The sequence below is a fragment of the Cuculus canorus genome, chromosome 2, assembly GCF_017976375.1.
Source record: "Cuculus canorus isolate bCucCan1 chromosome 2, bCucCan1.pri, whole genome shotgun sequence".
Lineage (NCBI taxonomy): Eukaryota > Metazoa > Chordata > Aves > Cuculiformes > Cuculidae > Cuculus > Cuculus canorus.
Window position 1 is genome coordinate 157,073,734 of NC_071402.1, and position 16,711 is coordinate 157,090,444.

Below are 16,711 nucleotides of genomic sequence, written 5' to 3' on the forward strand. Positions count from 1 at the left end.
TCTGAAGTCAAATGCGACAATTTGCCTGAACGATGGAAATACTGAATATTAGAAGAGACTACATTGTCTGTCACTAATGGACATTTTGCAGCACATGACACCCACATCAGTCCACATGTTAGAACAACTGCTGGATGTCCTACAATTTGCATCTTTCCTTGTGGGCAATCCTGTGACAAAATCCAGATTGCTGGTTGCCAACTATTCTAGGCAAAGCATGGCATTTCTGCCTGAGGCTCTCAAGACATTCATGTATAGGTGTAGCAGTAAATCCTTTCCTGTCCCTTGTAGCAGTAAATCCTTTCTAAAAATCCACCTCTTAGACCTCCTGATTTATCACCCTTCACATCCTGTTTTGTCATTGACAACAGATATGGTGAGTGGAAACAAGGACACTAGGGAGACAAGGGGAGAAAAGTGGATAAATGTCTTCCTACGTTTAAAAGAAAGATAGAGCAAGATTCTCAGCTGCTGTAATCCATGCAAATACTTTAATGTCACCAAATTTACAAAGATTAATCCAGTAAAGGACAACAACTCGAAATACTTAAACTCCAAGAAATAATAAGTGTATGTTAAAGATACTAGAAATGTCATGATGTTGCTCTTTTTGTTTGCCTTAATAGGATTGCTCTTTACGGACTGCTTTCTGTGGGAGTGTTTAGAGCGCTTGCTGTCTGCTATCCAGTTAAATTTTCATTTAGTTTTTCTGTTTTCTTACATCAACTTATTGACACCCTAAACAATCCAATTCCTTCACAAGCTTTTGGGGTAGGTCAAATTTTGCTATTTAGGGTTTCATATTGCTGATTCATATACTTCAGAAAAGACAAGGGGTGGGATATTCTGTCCAAATTTAGATATCCAAATGTAGATGTCAACATATGAGCTACGTGTTAAGAATTCCTTTACGCTCATGGAAGAGAAGTAGAAAGTTTAATGTAAAATACTAAAATAGGTCAGGCAATTGCTTTCTTTGAACATCTACCTTTCTCTGTTGATGGTACAAAAAGAAACTCAACAATGAGCCCGTATGCGCATGTGTGTCTTCTAGGTTTCTAAAATTAGGTGACATGTCCTAGGTGACTGATGGATTGCTTCCCCAACTCTGCTTATTTCTTGCTATCGAGAGTGTCAGTTGACATGAGGAAGGTTCACCATGCCTTCTAATATAAACTATGAACCTGGTGTACTACATTTGGGAAGTTTTGGGAGGGAAATAATAAAATACACTGGATTTCACACCATCTATTCAGAGTCTAAAGAAGACAGAGTGTCAGTGACATAATTACTTGTTCATATATAAGCCAAAGATGCCCATCCAACAAACTTTGTGCCATAAACAGCTGTGGAGTTCTCTTCCCCGGAGAGAACTTGGAGTGGTCTGTGAGCCAGAATGACTGTTGATGGCTGGAGTATTCTCCATGTCTTCTTTCTTTTGCACTCTATCATTCTCCATCGATTTTTATCATGCCTAGGGAATCCTATTCAAGTCATGAGGAAGTACTGGGATAACTGTGCTAGGGCCAGTGACTTTGCTGCAATGTAGAGTATTCAGTCTGCAGAAGGTGAATTGATCCTGCACGTCGTTGAAAGCTTCTAGATTTCCACACTGGTGTAGTAGCTCCGTCATAGTATAGGAGAACGATGAGATGGACAGCCCTGACTAAACACTGAATTAAGATTACTTAAGTAATGAATTCACATTTGATCATCTTTAGTCTCTGTGGGTCAGCTTTGAAATTTATTGCTTTCCTCTCAAACCACTGGCACGCACCCCAGAGGACCATGACAAGAAGCCTAGCAGATCAGGTTGTTTCTTTTGGGTGAGATTTCAATAACATCTCATAACTGCCTTATAAAGTCACTAAAAAACCTTTCATTCATTCCATGGGTGCACTTTGTCTGAGGTGCTTGGTATGGTGAGGTTTGATTCTTTTAAACAGCAATTCTTTCATCCTTCCCTGGGAGTAGGCACGTCCTACTTGGAAAGGACTACACTACATGTTACTGACATCATATTATGTACTTGTCATTTATGGGCTTCTCATACTGCAATTCTCCTCACTAGCCTTTTGGCATCTGTAACATAGTTCACATATGAACTAAGCACTCCACAGACTCTTTTTAGATAGTGGAAACAAATGGGGACTTGAAACAGAACACATTTCGCCGGAGCTTTTCTAACCTGCCCTTGAAGAACCTATGATTTGCCACTGAGTAATACAATGAATCTGCTGTTGCGCTGAAAGTCTCTGCAGCAGAGAAATGAATTCACCTTCATAGATGACAAATGACTTCCTTAAGTCATTAGCTGTCCAAAACAAGTAATTATTTTTTCTCCTTCTTGTATTTCAGCCATGCTTGAAATAATTCCCTGAAGCTCATTCCATTTTAGTAACAATTAACTGATTTTCACATACAGATTTTTATATTTGGGAACTGTATATGTGCAACTAAAAGGTGCAATCCCTGTGCTATTGGCTATTATGACTTCACTAATTTTAATTGCAGCAGCAGATGCAAATAAAACAACCACATGAAGCACCCATATCTCTTATTTACAAATGAAATTACAGGATTTGACTACCAGTGACATCAGAAGATGATATGATAATTCAATCTTCCCTTCTCAGTTCTATATTCATATATTTCTTTCTTTTCACGGTACTGAATAGAAATGGAAATGTTTTATAAACATTGTCTGTATTTTAAAAAGTTATTTTTTCTAATAAAACATAGCTGATAGTACCTGTCTGTGACATAACTTTCCTTTTTTTGGTAATAAGGGGACTCTGTGCCTATATATAACATACATGCTAGGAGGTGCTAAGCAGTATATACAGGTTCTGCTGCAGGTCTGGGTTGTAAGTTCATAGAACTATTAGCTGTTATTACCTAATAAACACTTGAGTCTCTGTGGACGATTGGAAGACCTCAGTCCAGTTTTTGATGCTGGTTTCCATGACTACTTTGAAGGCAAAAATTAAGTCAGTTCTTTACTTTCTCTGCAAAATATGAAAGCAAAGCAATGAAATGGTTTACAGATGTTCTTGCCATTGCTTTAGAAGTTCCTTTGAAACCAAGATAAAACAGAAACCATCCTCTCTCCACTTTTCAAATCTAGTGAATACCAGGTTAAAGTAAAACTGGGTCTTCAAATATTGGAAAGAGTGTATTCTGAAGGCTTACCACTTTTCCACAGGATGTCTGTCCATCCATCTAGTCAGGCATTTCCCACCCTTCTATTGTATTTAGACCACATTTCTGATGCTTTTCACTGGCAGAATACAAGGGTAGAATTCAATCTTCATGGACACTCTGGCCTTTCTGTACCGGTCTGCACACAGGAGTGCAAATGATCAAGAAATAATTTCAAATTCGGTATTGTTAATGTGTCTGTCTGGTTCTCTGTTGATTCTGTTAATGGAGTGACTTTCTTTTTCCAACTCGTCACTGCTGAATGTCACCGCTGATGTTTGCTTTCCTCCTCAGCTGAGATCTTATCAGTCCCTCATTATTTGATAAACAATCAGAAATACGGTTAAGTAATTAAATTCAGTACCAGAGCAGAGCAAGAGTGACTGATCGACTGAGGATGGAAGAAAGCAGATCAGCTTAGAGAGAATATTATGAATCATTGTTCTCCATTTAGTCAGGATCTGGATAGACAAGACAAAAATTTAGAGAGAGCTTAATTTTCCTTTTTATTTTTTTAATTAAAGAATCTCTCCTTTCTAAATGCTGATGTCTTGGCTCTACATTGCTGGCAATATAAAAACTGATTATGCTCTGATTGTAAAAGTTCTTTCACTTTTGTCGTTCCTTTATTCTTCCTTTTTTTCAGTCCATTTTCAGTCTTTTCTCCTTTGTTATACTTCTTCACATTCCCTCTGATATTTTTTTTTCCAGTATACCCTTGCTTTATCTTTTCTCTAACTGTATGTCTTGTATCTCTGTTTTGTTCTATCTACAATCCCTTTCTTTTCTTCTCTCAAACATTTACTTTTCTGTTCAAACATTTCTCTACTTGTGAAGATGTATGACAGTTGTGTTAATGCCCACAAGAGTGATTAGTGGTGACATGTAGGAAAGTAACATCAGACAAGAAGATTTTAAAAGAGGTCTCAGCATTTAGAGGCTTCATTTACACTTGGAAATAAAACAGATCAAAGGATGTTCTCTGGCTCTGAGACAAACTACTGTGACACAGCTCGTGCTCGTGAGGCTAAGCGCTCAAAGCTTCCTAAGCAGAGAGCTTGCACCTAAATTACTTCACCACGCTCTTCACCAACCTCTGCAGGGGAATCCCTGCTCTGACACATGAAGCATCTCCTCACCATCCTTCTCCTCTGACCTTAATGTCTGCAGAGTTGTTTCTCTCACATCTCACTCCTTTCTCCTGTCACACAGCAGTTTTTTTCCCCTTCTTAAATGTGTTATCACAGAGACATTATGACATCGTTGATGGGCTCAGCCTTAGCTAGTGGTGGATCGATCTTGAAGTCAGCTGGCACTGGCTGTATCAGACTTGGAGAGCTCTTGCTGCTACTCTCAGAAGCCGCCTCAGTAGTCCCCCTGCTACCAAAACCTTTCCCTACAATCCCAGTACAAGGATATCTGTCTCAGGTGAGGGAAAATGGGGGGAAGAAAACTAATGAATATGAAAGCATATATTCATGCTAAAATCCTAACTATAGGTAGGTCATCAAATGAGACCTCTCTGTAAATAAGGTATCAGGATCTGAGGCAGAATTGTGTTTTAAATGGTAGTGAGGATTGCGTTCAGTCAGAGATTGAGACAGAGAGGTTCTCTTAAATGAAAAACTGATTAAGGAATCATCATGATTTGGAGTGAGTGGGAAATTTGAAATACTAGACTATGGTATGAGGAGGTGTTAGGAAAAAACTAATGTCAGGTACACAATTCTTTTTATGTCCTGACCTAGCTCTTTGGCAGAGGCCAAGCAATGCATACGAGTCAATCCTGTTTTATGTCATGGATTAATTTCCTTTGGGTACAATTTAATTTTTTGCAGCTACAGAACCTGTTTCAGTAGTTTCTATGATACAAGTTACTGATCATGCAGATATGTCTTTTCGCTATGAATTAAGTTTCCAAGACCATCTATAATATTTGCAATCCAGAGAACCATGGTTGATCTCTAATATGTACAACTCACTGTTCAAGTGTTGAGTTCTCTGTTTAATGTCCATCTTTTTTGCTTTTTCATGTTTTCAATATTTATAGTAGTTTTCCTTTTTCACTGCAGAGATCTGAGCCTTGATGTGAAGACCTCAACCAAAAGATCTGCAGAAAGTGTGTGCTTCAGCCAGCCCTAGAAATAGTGTTAATAACAAAAGAAACTAAAGTTCAAAATTAAGAGAGAAGATGGCCATCGACTGGAAGATCTGCTTCTTCCCTCTCATATTGCTTCCCATGGTAAGGAAAGATGTTTTTATTTATATTGTACTGATACAAATACATGTTCCCAAGGCCAGCACTTGGTAAGAGTGAAGGATCTGTTACTGACACCGTTTCTGGCTTTTTCTGTGTGGCCTCATAGATTATGTTATGACTTTGCCAAGGTCCTTTGTGGGTGCAATAGAACGATGATCACTGCTCACCCTGTAGAAGGTCAAGCCAATTCCTTGAAGGGATTTATTCACTGTTTGTATCCCAGATTTAAAATAAAATAAAATAAAGTAATAATAATAAAAAATAGTAGGGCTCCTATTTAAAAGTCTTTGGTTTATGATTACCAAGCCCATTGTCGCCCTACACGTTGTAGAGGTATTTAACCTCACGTAATACCCGTAAGACCACTGAATAAAGCATAGTATTTCACTTTGTAAATGCAAGGAACAGTATACAACCCTTATAATAAACTCATATTGCATTCCAACTCAGGTGTTTGCTAGACCATTGATCATAACTCCGTTTTTTGTCACTTCTGAAGAAGTATTACACAGAGAGATACTGTGACAAATAGCACTAGTATTTATATCCTCTGTCTCATTCTTCTTGATATTCTTCTATAACTTCCATGTAAATGTTTTACAATTGCCTAATATACAGATATTCTTATTTTACTGCACTTTAGCAGTCATGGTGGTGTTGGAATTATGGTTGCACTTAGTGATCTTAAAGGTCTTTTCCAGCCTTAATTATTCTATGACTCTGAGAGTCTATGATTTAATAACCAGGTATTTAAAATCATTCTTGACATGTATTTTGTTTTTATTTTAAAATAAGACTTATTTAATATGGTAGTCATATGATCAGAGTATCTTTCAGCAATTTTTGCAGTGTTTCTTATACATATGTTCTTGATGGAGACCTGTCTTTTACAATGCATAGCAGTTGGCATACAAGGCTTGTCTTTATTTTGGCAATTTTGCACATTTTTGCAAATTTTTATTTGGCAAAAATGCACATTTTTTTCCTCCTAGGTCTTATTTAAAGACCACTTTAATTAACTGCATATCTGAAATTTAGCATTTTTCAGCTGAATTTTGAGAATAGTATTTGAACTGGTAGCATACATCTGTTCATCCAAGAAATATAGTCCCTTACTATACAAACATCTGGTCTTTGAATTTCTTTCTAGTGCTTTCTAACTATTGCCTAGCTTTACAAGTCAGGTAGAAAGCATTGTCTGTATATGAAGTAAGTATGTTTAATTTTTATACTGTATCTCCAAATCAGTTATGCTAGACTTCCTCTAAGCTGAGGATGGGAAAAAAATCCCACATTTCAGAACCTGTTTTAGATGCTTATGTTAGTACGAGATTCCTGTCTTCTGACTCTGAAAGGTGGTTAGCTCAAATTCAGATGCAGGGTTTTGGACATACATTAGAATCATAGAATCACCAGGTTGGAAAGGATCCACTGGATCATCGAGTCCAACCATTCCTAACACTCTCTTAAACCATGTCCCTACGCACTTCATCCACCCGTTCCTTAAACACTTCCAGGGAAGGTGATTCAACCACCTCCCTGGGCAGCCTGTTCCAGTGCCCAATGACTCTTTCTGTGAAGAATTTTTTTTCTGATATCCAGCCTGAACCTCCCCTGGTGGAGCTTGAGTCCATTCCCCCTTGTCCTGTCCTCTGTCACTTGGGAGAAGAGGCCAGCTCCCTCCTCTCCACAACCTCCTTTCAGGTAGTTGTAGAGAGTAATAAGGTCTCAAGGTTACATTAGCTTAATGTAAACTCACCTTGTTGCTTCTGGTTTGAGACTTAGACAAGACGACTATCATTTCTCAGTCTATTAGGAGCTCCCATCTTACAACTAAGCCTAGGACAGCCTCAATGTTTCTTCATCTATAAGTGTTGGTGAGACTCATCCTACACTGGGGGAAACTGGAAAGTAGATTAGAGGAGCTGCTGAACTCCTGAGTTTGCAAGCATATTTTTTAGACCAGAACAAAATTAATTAAATGGTCATAGGAATGGAAAGGCAAAAGGCAATTTTTTAAAATGAACAGTGATCTTCAGTGTTTCAAGATTTTTGACATGCAGCTTGAGACTCAAGGTGTCTTCTTATTTAGAGGTGAAGAAGTTTTAATTAAGGGAAATAAATGTGACTGAACATATCTCTTGAGCTTTCAGATGGCTGACCTTCCTGGCAAATGCAGAAGGACAGCAAGTTTCCAATTCCTAACATTTCAGGACATAACTATGATCACTGAGCTGGATAATTAGTGATCAGCTCCAGTTTTGGAAAGAACAGCTCTCTAATGAAATACTGTGAAGCAAACCAGAACTAACAAGAACAAATATGCTTTTATATATGCAGTTTCTGCTATGTTTAAGAGCTTATTTATAAGTGAAAGGTTTTATTAAAGTCTCTTGCAGGAATTAAATTAACATTTTTTACATGCATGAACGTGTGTTTATGCTCACACTCTTATTTGGTCATAGAAGAAACTTATGCCTATAACAGATATTGTACCATAATTTGTCTATAGTGATGATTCCTGATTATATCCTCAAGTTTCTTTTCACAGACTGGAGTTCAGGGATGATGTAATGTTATTTGTGGTTCTTCCTATGCTGGGATTCTTTTGTAATACTTGGGGCAACACTTTTTATCTCCATTGAGACACACGTTTTATCTTCAATACTGGGCCTAATATGCTGTGCTGGTGTCCTTAAATTAATACTTTCTTGTCATAAGTATTTTCAAGTTTTCTACCATGGGAGTAGATGTGAATTCTTAAAAATTTAGGGTAAATTTAAATGTCATCCTAGCCTCCAAAAGATTCCTGAAATAAATCTTCTTCTACCTTGCTTTCCTCTAAACACGTCTAATACTGTTTAAGAAATCTCCAGCTACTCTCAAGGAGAACTCCTGTTTTCAGCAGGTGGGATTGATCCCTATTTTGTGGCACAGGTCTCGATCCCTCACAGTCAGCATGGCTACATTAGTTCCTGAATCTGTACACCTACTTGGTTTGAGTTTTTTGTCTCCACGAATAGATAGACCCATTTTACCCACAGGAAAACAAAATGCCCAAAATAATGTCTACAATCACAAGGAGGTCAAGGAAAGGTAAAAAAGGGGACAAAGTGTACTAATGGAAAATTGTAAGTGGCCTCAAGTATAGACTCAGACTAGACAACGAGAAAATAATATACTAATAAATGTTTAGAAAGTAGCACATTAAGCAAATTCTAGTTGTCAGAGATTCAGGGGATTAGGTTTTTCACATGTATAGCAGACTATTCTGTATTCCCCCATCACAAAAGCGCATCACCCAATTATTGATCACATGGGACTGGAGGCAGGATCTAGAAGCATGATGCCTGCTAGGTCTTTCACAGGAATTCTTGAACTTTATTTCTTTTATTTTAAACACTTTCTTAATTTTAAATGCTTGCATTGCTGTTTTAGCTGGTTTAAATCCACTCTTTCGTTAGCTTCCTTGCTCATTTTTAGTCACTCTCATTCTTTTCTTCATTTCATCTGAACTTCTCTTTTCATTTGCAAGTCAGTTTTCTTCATCCTACCTAGTTTTTCTTCTGAATTCACTTTCACTGCCATTTTGATTCATTTCTCATTTCATTCATCTGTGATAGCAGTGGGCTTGTTTCTTATTGGAAGTATTAACAACAGTAATAATAAAATTATTGAGGAGATAGCATCCTAAACTGTGATTCCTTTGTCTGGTTCCAAATGTGCTTGAGAAACAATGAAATTCATGACTCACAAAGTTGGCTTAGTGTATGAACTGAATTTTAAATGTAACTGCAATGCAGGTGTTCTAACTGTCTGTAATAATTCAATCAGATGTATTTCTTCAGCTAATCCTTGGAATTTCTTGTGGATACATTTTTAATATTGCCAAACTTGAATGTTGCAAATCATAAGTTCTTCTTCACAGCGTTTCATTAGGTGGCAAATGTAAGTTCACCACTTCGAAAGAAAACACAAAAGAGATGACAAAGAGAAGTATAAATGATGCCTCTTGTTCACCAACATTGAAGTGCAATCATTGTGTGAGGGTCAGATGGGCAAATACAGATTTGGATGCTCAGATATCATCTCACAGATCAGAGAATGAAACCTCAATCTGATTATCTTTAAGCAATTCACCAAGAGGTGAGAAGAGAAACTAGATCTGTTTACTCAGACCCTGTTTACCAAAGGGGTAATATTTCTCAATATTTTAACGGAGTGTATAATCTAGAGATCAGAAAGCTGTTTGTATCCTCCATTATTCATCTGTAGATGTCACCTCCAGTGACAGGCTACATTCAAATAGGATCATCTGCATTTCAGTATCTGTCATTTTTTAAAGATGAGAGATGGTGTATTCAGACGTACTATTCTACTGGTTTCTCTCCAGCCTTATCATGTTTGTTAGAGCATACATTTTCTGCTGCATTCCAAAAGTGAGGTTCCTCAAGCACAAACATAGATGATTGTGTCGGTCCCTGCTCTTTAAGTAACCTATTTTTTCCATGCAGAACTTAATGAGACAGCTTTTAATGAGTCTTTCTGCTTTATGATTCGCAACTTCTCCTAACCCTATTAAAGAAGTCAAGTTATCTGGAGAATTGCAACTGTCTGCAAGACAATGCGCAGTTACATGAGACTCCCCTGTTCCTTATGTGATGCAAATACAAATATGTACAAATATATCTAAGGAACTGCTGGGAATGTCCTCCAGTTCTCCAGAGAAGAAAAAAACTCAGCTAGCTAAGCCGTTGCTGCTGCTATAGCTTTTCCGTTATATTATAAGTAGATGATGCTGAGGGCAATCAGGAAAATATAACAATCTCTTAAAAGCCTATGCTTTATTTAAAAAGGAAAAAAAAAAAGTCTTAGGATGTGTCATCTTGAGTAGGGTAGCTTCAAAGAGAAAATTCAGAATTTCTGGTTAGCTATACCAGAAAAAGTGTCTTTGAAATTCAATGTTGCAAAGCAATGACAGTGCCCTTGATAACAAGCAACTTCAAGCACCTTTCAGAGGCATAAAAATTAAGGTCATAGGTTCCAGACGGCGCTTAGCTTGTCAGCTAGGTGGGATAGGTGGTTACAGAGGGTGACAGCATGATAGATATCTCAGGTGATATCTCCACTTGAGAGACCTATATGTCGCTGGATTTTTCTGAGAGCCCAACACGTTGACACTTCTGTCTAAGATGCCTGAAACTGTTGAGAGACCTTGATGTTGTGATGGTGCTCTGTCTAGTACGCTGGCACTTGTAATCTCATCCTGGGCATATCAGGATTTGGTTATGGTTATTGAAAAGCTGAAGTAAGACAGACTTTATTAAAATGTTTTTAAGCTTATTAAGCTTATTTTCACAAAACATGAATGACAACCAAAAAAAAGAAAATCTAGAAATAGGCATATTTTACCAACACATTGTTCAGAATGCTATGCACAGGCACAAGTATCTACATGTAGCATTGCTTTTTAGTCAGGCAAAATATCTGGGTCTTAAAAATGCATGGCAGCAGGTAACAAAGAAGGTGCCCTACATTAATGTGTTCATTTTTTGCCCTATGGTAGTAGCAATAATGTCTGCAACAGGCAAATAATATGATGGCAACACTGATTTAAGGACATTAATATGATTCTTTTCCCTGCTGGTATCATATTCATGAGAAGCATTGGATGAGCAGTCAAATAACAAACTGTGAAATAAGAAAAGATCTGTTAGAAAAGGAGCCTGTAAAAAGAACACCACCAGAATCAGTGATTTTTCATATTGCTCAGCTATTAATATCCAGCACCTGGAGGGATATTATTCAAGTTCCTAGCAAATGTGCTGCAGGCCTGCTCTTCCTTGGGTTTGCTGAGTCAGCAGCCTGAGAAGATTTACTGTGCAGTCAGCTTGAAGTGATAGCTACGATGCAGAACCAGAACTACATTAAAAAGAAAGAGGAAAAGGAAGAAAAAGAGCCATAAGAGATGAAAAGAATACACCCTCCCCAACATTTCCATCACTGCACTGTTAGGAGTTTGGTCTTTTTGATGCCTTCCTGCCCCTCTCACCATGGCTTGTAATGAATGGTTTCCTCTCAATCTGTGAAATAAACTCTACTGCTTCTTAGAGTGAATGTATGTTCTACAGCAAGATTTGGTGCCTTCCTGAGGATCAAGTAGCTGTGCTGTAAGCCTGCCTGAGGGAGCATACAGGATCAGTGCTTTGCCCCAGGGTTACACAACATAAGGTCCTCCAGATGAAATGTCCAGAAGTTGCCTATGGAATAGCCATAGGGCTAGGAAGTAGATGCAAGGCAGAGTGTACTGTGCTTAAGGCTGATTCCAGGGCTTCTTTTTCAAAGCAATAGAAACATGACTATTTAATCAAAATCTATGAGATCGATTAGAAAAATGCTGCCAAACATAAAGCCTAAGTATTGCTGTCACTGCAGTCCCCAGGGGCACAGAATCCAACGCAACAAAACTGTCTTTGTATCTCTGGGCAAGGGATGAATATCTCACTCCAGTCTAACCTGTACTAAGAGGAATGGGTATAAACTGGAAAGGGGCAGATTTAGACTAGACATTAGGAAGAATTCTTTCCCCATGAGAGTCGTGAGGCAGTGGAACAGGTTGCCCAGGGAAATTGTGGCTGCCCCACCCCTGGAGGTGTTCAAGGCCAGGTTGGATGGGGCCTTGGGCAGCCTGATCCAGTGGGGTGTCCCTGTCCATGGCAGGGGGGTTGGAACTGGGTGATCTTTGGGGTCTCTTCCAACCCCAACTATTGTATGATTCTATGATTATTTTTTTTTTTCTGTCCTTGTGGAAATCACTTGGAAGCGAACATTTTGGTGATATGGGTCCTTTGCATACTAAAATATGGTAATCTGTCTTGTATATTTATTCCATGTCACATAATGCTAGTTGTGCCCAAAACAGAGAACATCACCTTCCTGATGAATTTGACCTGCCTTTGTACTTGCCTGTGCACGATAGAGCTGTGTACCTAACTGGTGGCAGGAAATGCACTCAGACCAATATTTAGCCACCTAATTACTGGATGTCTAGATTAAGGCATTTACCTGTATTAATATATACTTACCTCTATTAAAATATGCTAATTGTATTTCTATAGTCATTGTCAAGGGATAGACACCTCTAGATATTGGTATAAACCATCCTAGTGCTTTCCTTACTGCAGGATCATTAAAAATTAGCTTAAACTAGGCTTTGGTTTCTTCAGTTTTCAGAAACTTTGTTTTTATTGGACAGTATGTTACATGTTATGAATGTCATGTGGATGATGAATACATGACAGTACATCACTGTTGTCTAATTGATTGTCTTGCCTTCTCCACATCTTGAGACTCATCCTCATAGAGTGGTTTGTAAGAATATAAAAAAAATGGTTTACTGCCTTTCCTGGAATATTTTTTTTTAAATTGCATATTGAATGTGTGCTCTTATATGGATGAGGGCAGATGTCAGTGGATCATTGTGTCTATGGTAAGGAAAAATAAAAGATACATGCCATTAAATACTCTAGGATCATTAAAAAATTGAATAAGATCCATTTCAGGGAGAATAATATATATATTATGTATAATAATATTATATATATTATATATTATATGTATTATATATAACAATCCCCACAGAATAATATTTAAAAATACTTTGTAGTAGTCTTATAGAATTATTCTTTGTCATAAAGTTTAAAGTGTTTAACCTCAATTTCAACCACCTTTCCCCCCTTTTTTTGTTGAAAATAAACTTTATAAATAAATATTGTTTTCAAACAGGACACAGTATGGAAAGACACCACTTCATAACTCTCCTCCTACTTTATCTAAAAGAACCAATGACATCTTTTGGTTTTTTCTTTTGTTATCAATACAGTTCAAACTGTAAACTTAATCAACATGTTGTTTCCTGAGTGAAAATAGTCTCAATGAACGTCTTTCAGCCAGATTTAATTTCTTTCAATTGGTGGATTCATGGGTTTCCCAATCTTTGTGTGCGTTCACTTACTGTGCTCACCATTCTGATATTGAATCACAGAATCATAGAATGGTTTGTGTTGGAAAGGACTTTAAAGGTCATGTAGTTGTATACATATACTTATGCTGAAAAGTTCTCTTTAGGACCGAAACTGATAAAGACTTTTACTGTTCCTGCTCTTCCCGATAACACATCTGTGCAATGTCCTTTTCTGTCAAACATTGCTCAGCAGGCTTCTTTTGGAGGGTGAAATTGCTATTAATTCTCTAAGAGGGATGGAAAAAGAAAACACTTGAGTTTCTGTGTACTCTTTTCAAATACTTTCAGTGGCACAATCTCACACTGACTCAGCATCTGTGGCCAAAGTGGGCTATTCAGGGTTTATTTAGGCTAAATACAGGCTGCTGATTTGCTTGTTTGAAGAGTCCTGGAACAGTTTATTGATCATTCAAAGTGTTTGAAGATTTGAGAAGGGAATGTACAGAGGTTTGGTGAGTTTTTTTTGTTTTAATTACTCTTACCTGATAGCCACATCTGAGTATGATACATATTCTGACTTAAAACTGTTTCAAACCTTTATTTTGGTTTAAAACTGCGTTAGACCTTTATTTTGGTTTTCTTATTTGCTAAGGGCTTGCCAAATGACTAATAATGCAAAACGCATATTAGATAAGATTAGAGATATGCTGAAGCTCAAGGGTATAAATTTCTGTTTATTTTCTCACAAATATTAAAATGTTCTATTTTCTTGCTGCCCTCTGGCCAAGCTGTTGTTAGTTCTTATATCTCTGTTAGCCAGCTTTATGATAATTTTCTCTATTACTTAAAAAACATAACAAAATATATGTCATTTTTGCACTGCAATAGCAACTAAACTCTTGTGCGATTGCTGTCTATACTAGCTGCTTTTAATACCTCTTCCAGCAATATAGATATTGAAAATCTAAACCTTTTTGGCCATTCTGTATTGTCTATTATGTCTGAAGTAATGCAGAAACAGTAGATGGACAAACTGTAAGCTAATTTAACACAACTATTGAATCTCACTGCAGCTTTTCAGTCTAAAAGCTTTGACATCAAGAATGATGAAGTTGCTATTCATCCTGTAACTCACTGTAGTTGCAGGCATTCCCTTGCACAGTCTGTTTGCAAAGTAGCTGTAGAAGAGGTAGGAATTTTGTACAGGCAGGCAAATCAGTTTGAACAGGCTGTAAGACACGAAAGGATCCTTGATTCCCTAAGCAGGGCACACAAATGTGATCACATCTACACACATGTATTTATTTTTCCACTTCTCCTCATCATCTATTTATCCTCAAATCCTGAATGCTACTGGTGTTTTCAACTAAATCTGATAAAATTCTCAGACAAAATAATTTTCTAGCAGTTTTATACAAACGCTTAGGCAAAGACAGAGATTTTTGTTAATTCCTTACAGAAACATAAACATCAATGTAACCTCAAGCCTCATGAAACAGCAGAGTATCCAGACAGGACCTCATCCATGTGATCAGTAGCTAAAGCCTTGTACTACTGCTCACAAAACTCATCAGCTTTTTTCTTTTGTGATCAATCTAACAGCTAATTCAAGTATCTGGCAATTCAAGGTAACTGACAATGAAAGTAGCAACTAAAGGCACGAGAGCTTGAAGATCGTGTGTTCTCATTTCTCCATATAGGTGCTTGATTTGAGACGTGGCAGATTCTTTTTCCTCTCCTTGGCTCTTTGTGTCAAAGAATGGCAGTCTCCTGCCTTGTCTCTAAAAGATGTGGAAAACATAAATCCACTTAATGCTAAGGTATGATGAATCATAGAATCATAGGATTGGAAGGGACCTTAACGATCATATAGTTCCAACCCCCCTGCCATGGGCAGGGACATCCCACTAAATCAGGCTGCCCAAAGCAAAATAAACTTCATTTCTAGTCCTCATCTTCTCCTTTAATTCACAGAACAATCCCTAAAAGATTAAAATATAGCTAGTAAGCACTTAGACAAAGAAAACAAATAAGCTTCTATGAAGTGGAGAAGGAATACATACGCCAGTGCAAACATAAAGGTATTCATCAGGTGAAGATTTACATGGGACTTCACAACAGTGTTAGAAAATCAGTAGGTAGTGTGCTGTGCTCAGGCCATCCCCATCTGTGCTCTTCCAGAGCACTTAGGGGTGTCCCCCAGCCCCCTCACCTTGTACCATCAGTACATGTACATGGATTTTACGGGTGAGAATAAATTAGATATCAGGTCATGTACAAAGAAATATGAGAGAAAAGACAGAAATGAAAGATGCTTTGTTGTCAATCGAGTACAATGAGCTGACAAAATAATGTCCTGTTTCACTCAGATAAGACCGATGGTTTTGTTTATGGTTTGAGCTGTGACAGAGAAACATTACAGATCCCAATATTTTTTTTAAATTCACACTAGTTGAAAGCATAGACCTCAGAATCTCTCAAAGCCAGGTGTCTCACAGAGCTCATTAACCCTTAACAGGTCTCCAGGCAACTCACCAGCACAGGCTTTGCCACAGTGCAACACTGAGATTAACAAAACTTCTCATAACTCATACAACTGTCTTTGGCAGAATTTCTTCACCGTGACAGTGATGAGACACTGGAACAGGTTGCCCAGGGAATTGTAGCTGCCCCATCCCTGGAGGTGTTCAAGGCCAGGTTGGATGGGGCCTTGGGCAGTCTGGTCTGGTGGGAGGTGTCCCTGCCCATGGCAGGGGGGTTGGAATTAGATGATCTTTAATTCCCTTCCAACCCAAACTATTCTATGATTCATACTGCAACCTACTGGTCACAACATCAACTCTTCAGATATTTAATTACGGGACACAAAGACGGAAATTCAATATCTTTTCCCTTTTATGTTAATTGATTTTTCCTGTATGTCTCTTAATGAAATTCAAAATAACACCTTGTGGATGATGATTAATATTTGAGGAGCACATCATCTTGTACTGTGATCAACTTTCACTATATGGCATTGCTTACAAAAGGAGAGTTTTGGATGTTGAGCAATGTGAAGTGGCGATCTTCCAACTATGTTCATGGCTTTGGGAAAAAAACAAACATCAAACAGCTGCAGAAGCTGGCAGAAGCCACTGTGAAATAACACCATCAAAGTTATGGAAGAATGAAATCCTGAGTTTAACAAAATTATTAAATGCAAATGACAAGGATGTGTATGAATAACGTTAGTCTAGAGAAAATTCTGTTTTCATTGCTGATTGCTTGCATTTTGGGACAGTGGGTTT

The 16,711-nt window shown here is 37.8% G+C and overlaps 1 protein-coding gene across 9 annotated transcripts in view; it reads left to right on the forward strand.

Moving 5' to 3' along the window:
* Positions 1-16,711, forward strand: part of ADCYAP1R1 (ADCYAP receptor type I) — a 155,973-nt gene that overhangs the window by 27,934 nt on the left and 111,328 nt on the right. For all 9 annotated transcript variants that reach the window (XM_054059069.1, XM_054059076.1, XM_054059072.1 and 6 more), the window contains one exon: positions 5,274-5,443. In XM_054059069.1, the coding sequence (XP_053915044.1) occupies positions 5,393-5,443 (51 nt within the window). In that variant the 5' untranslated portion in view covers positions 5,274-5,392. The remainder of the gene's footprint in view (positions 1-5,273; positions 5,444-16,711) is intronic.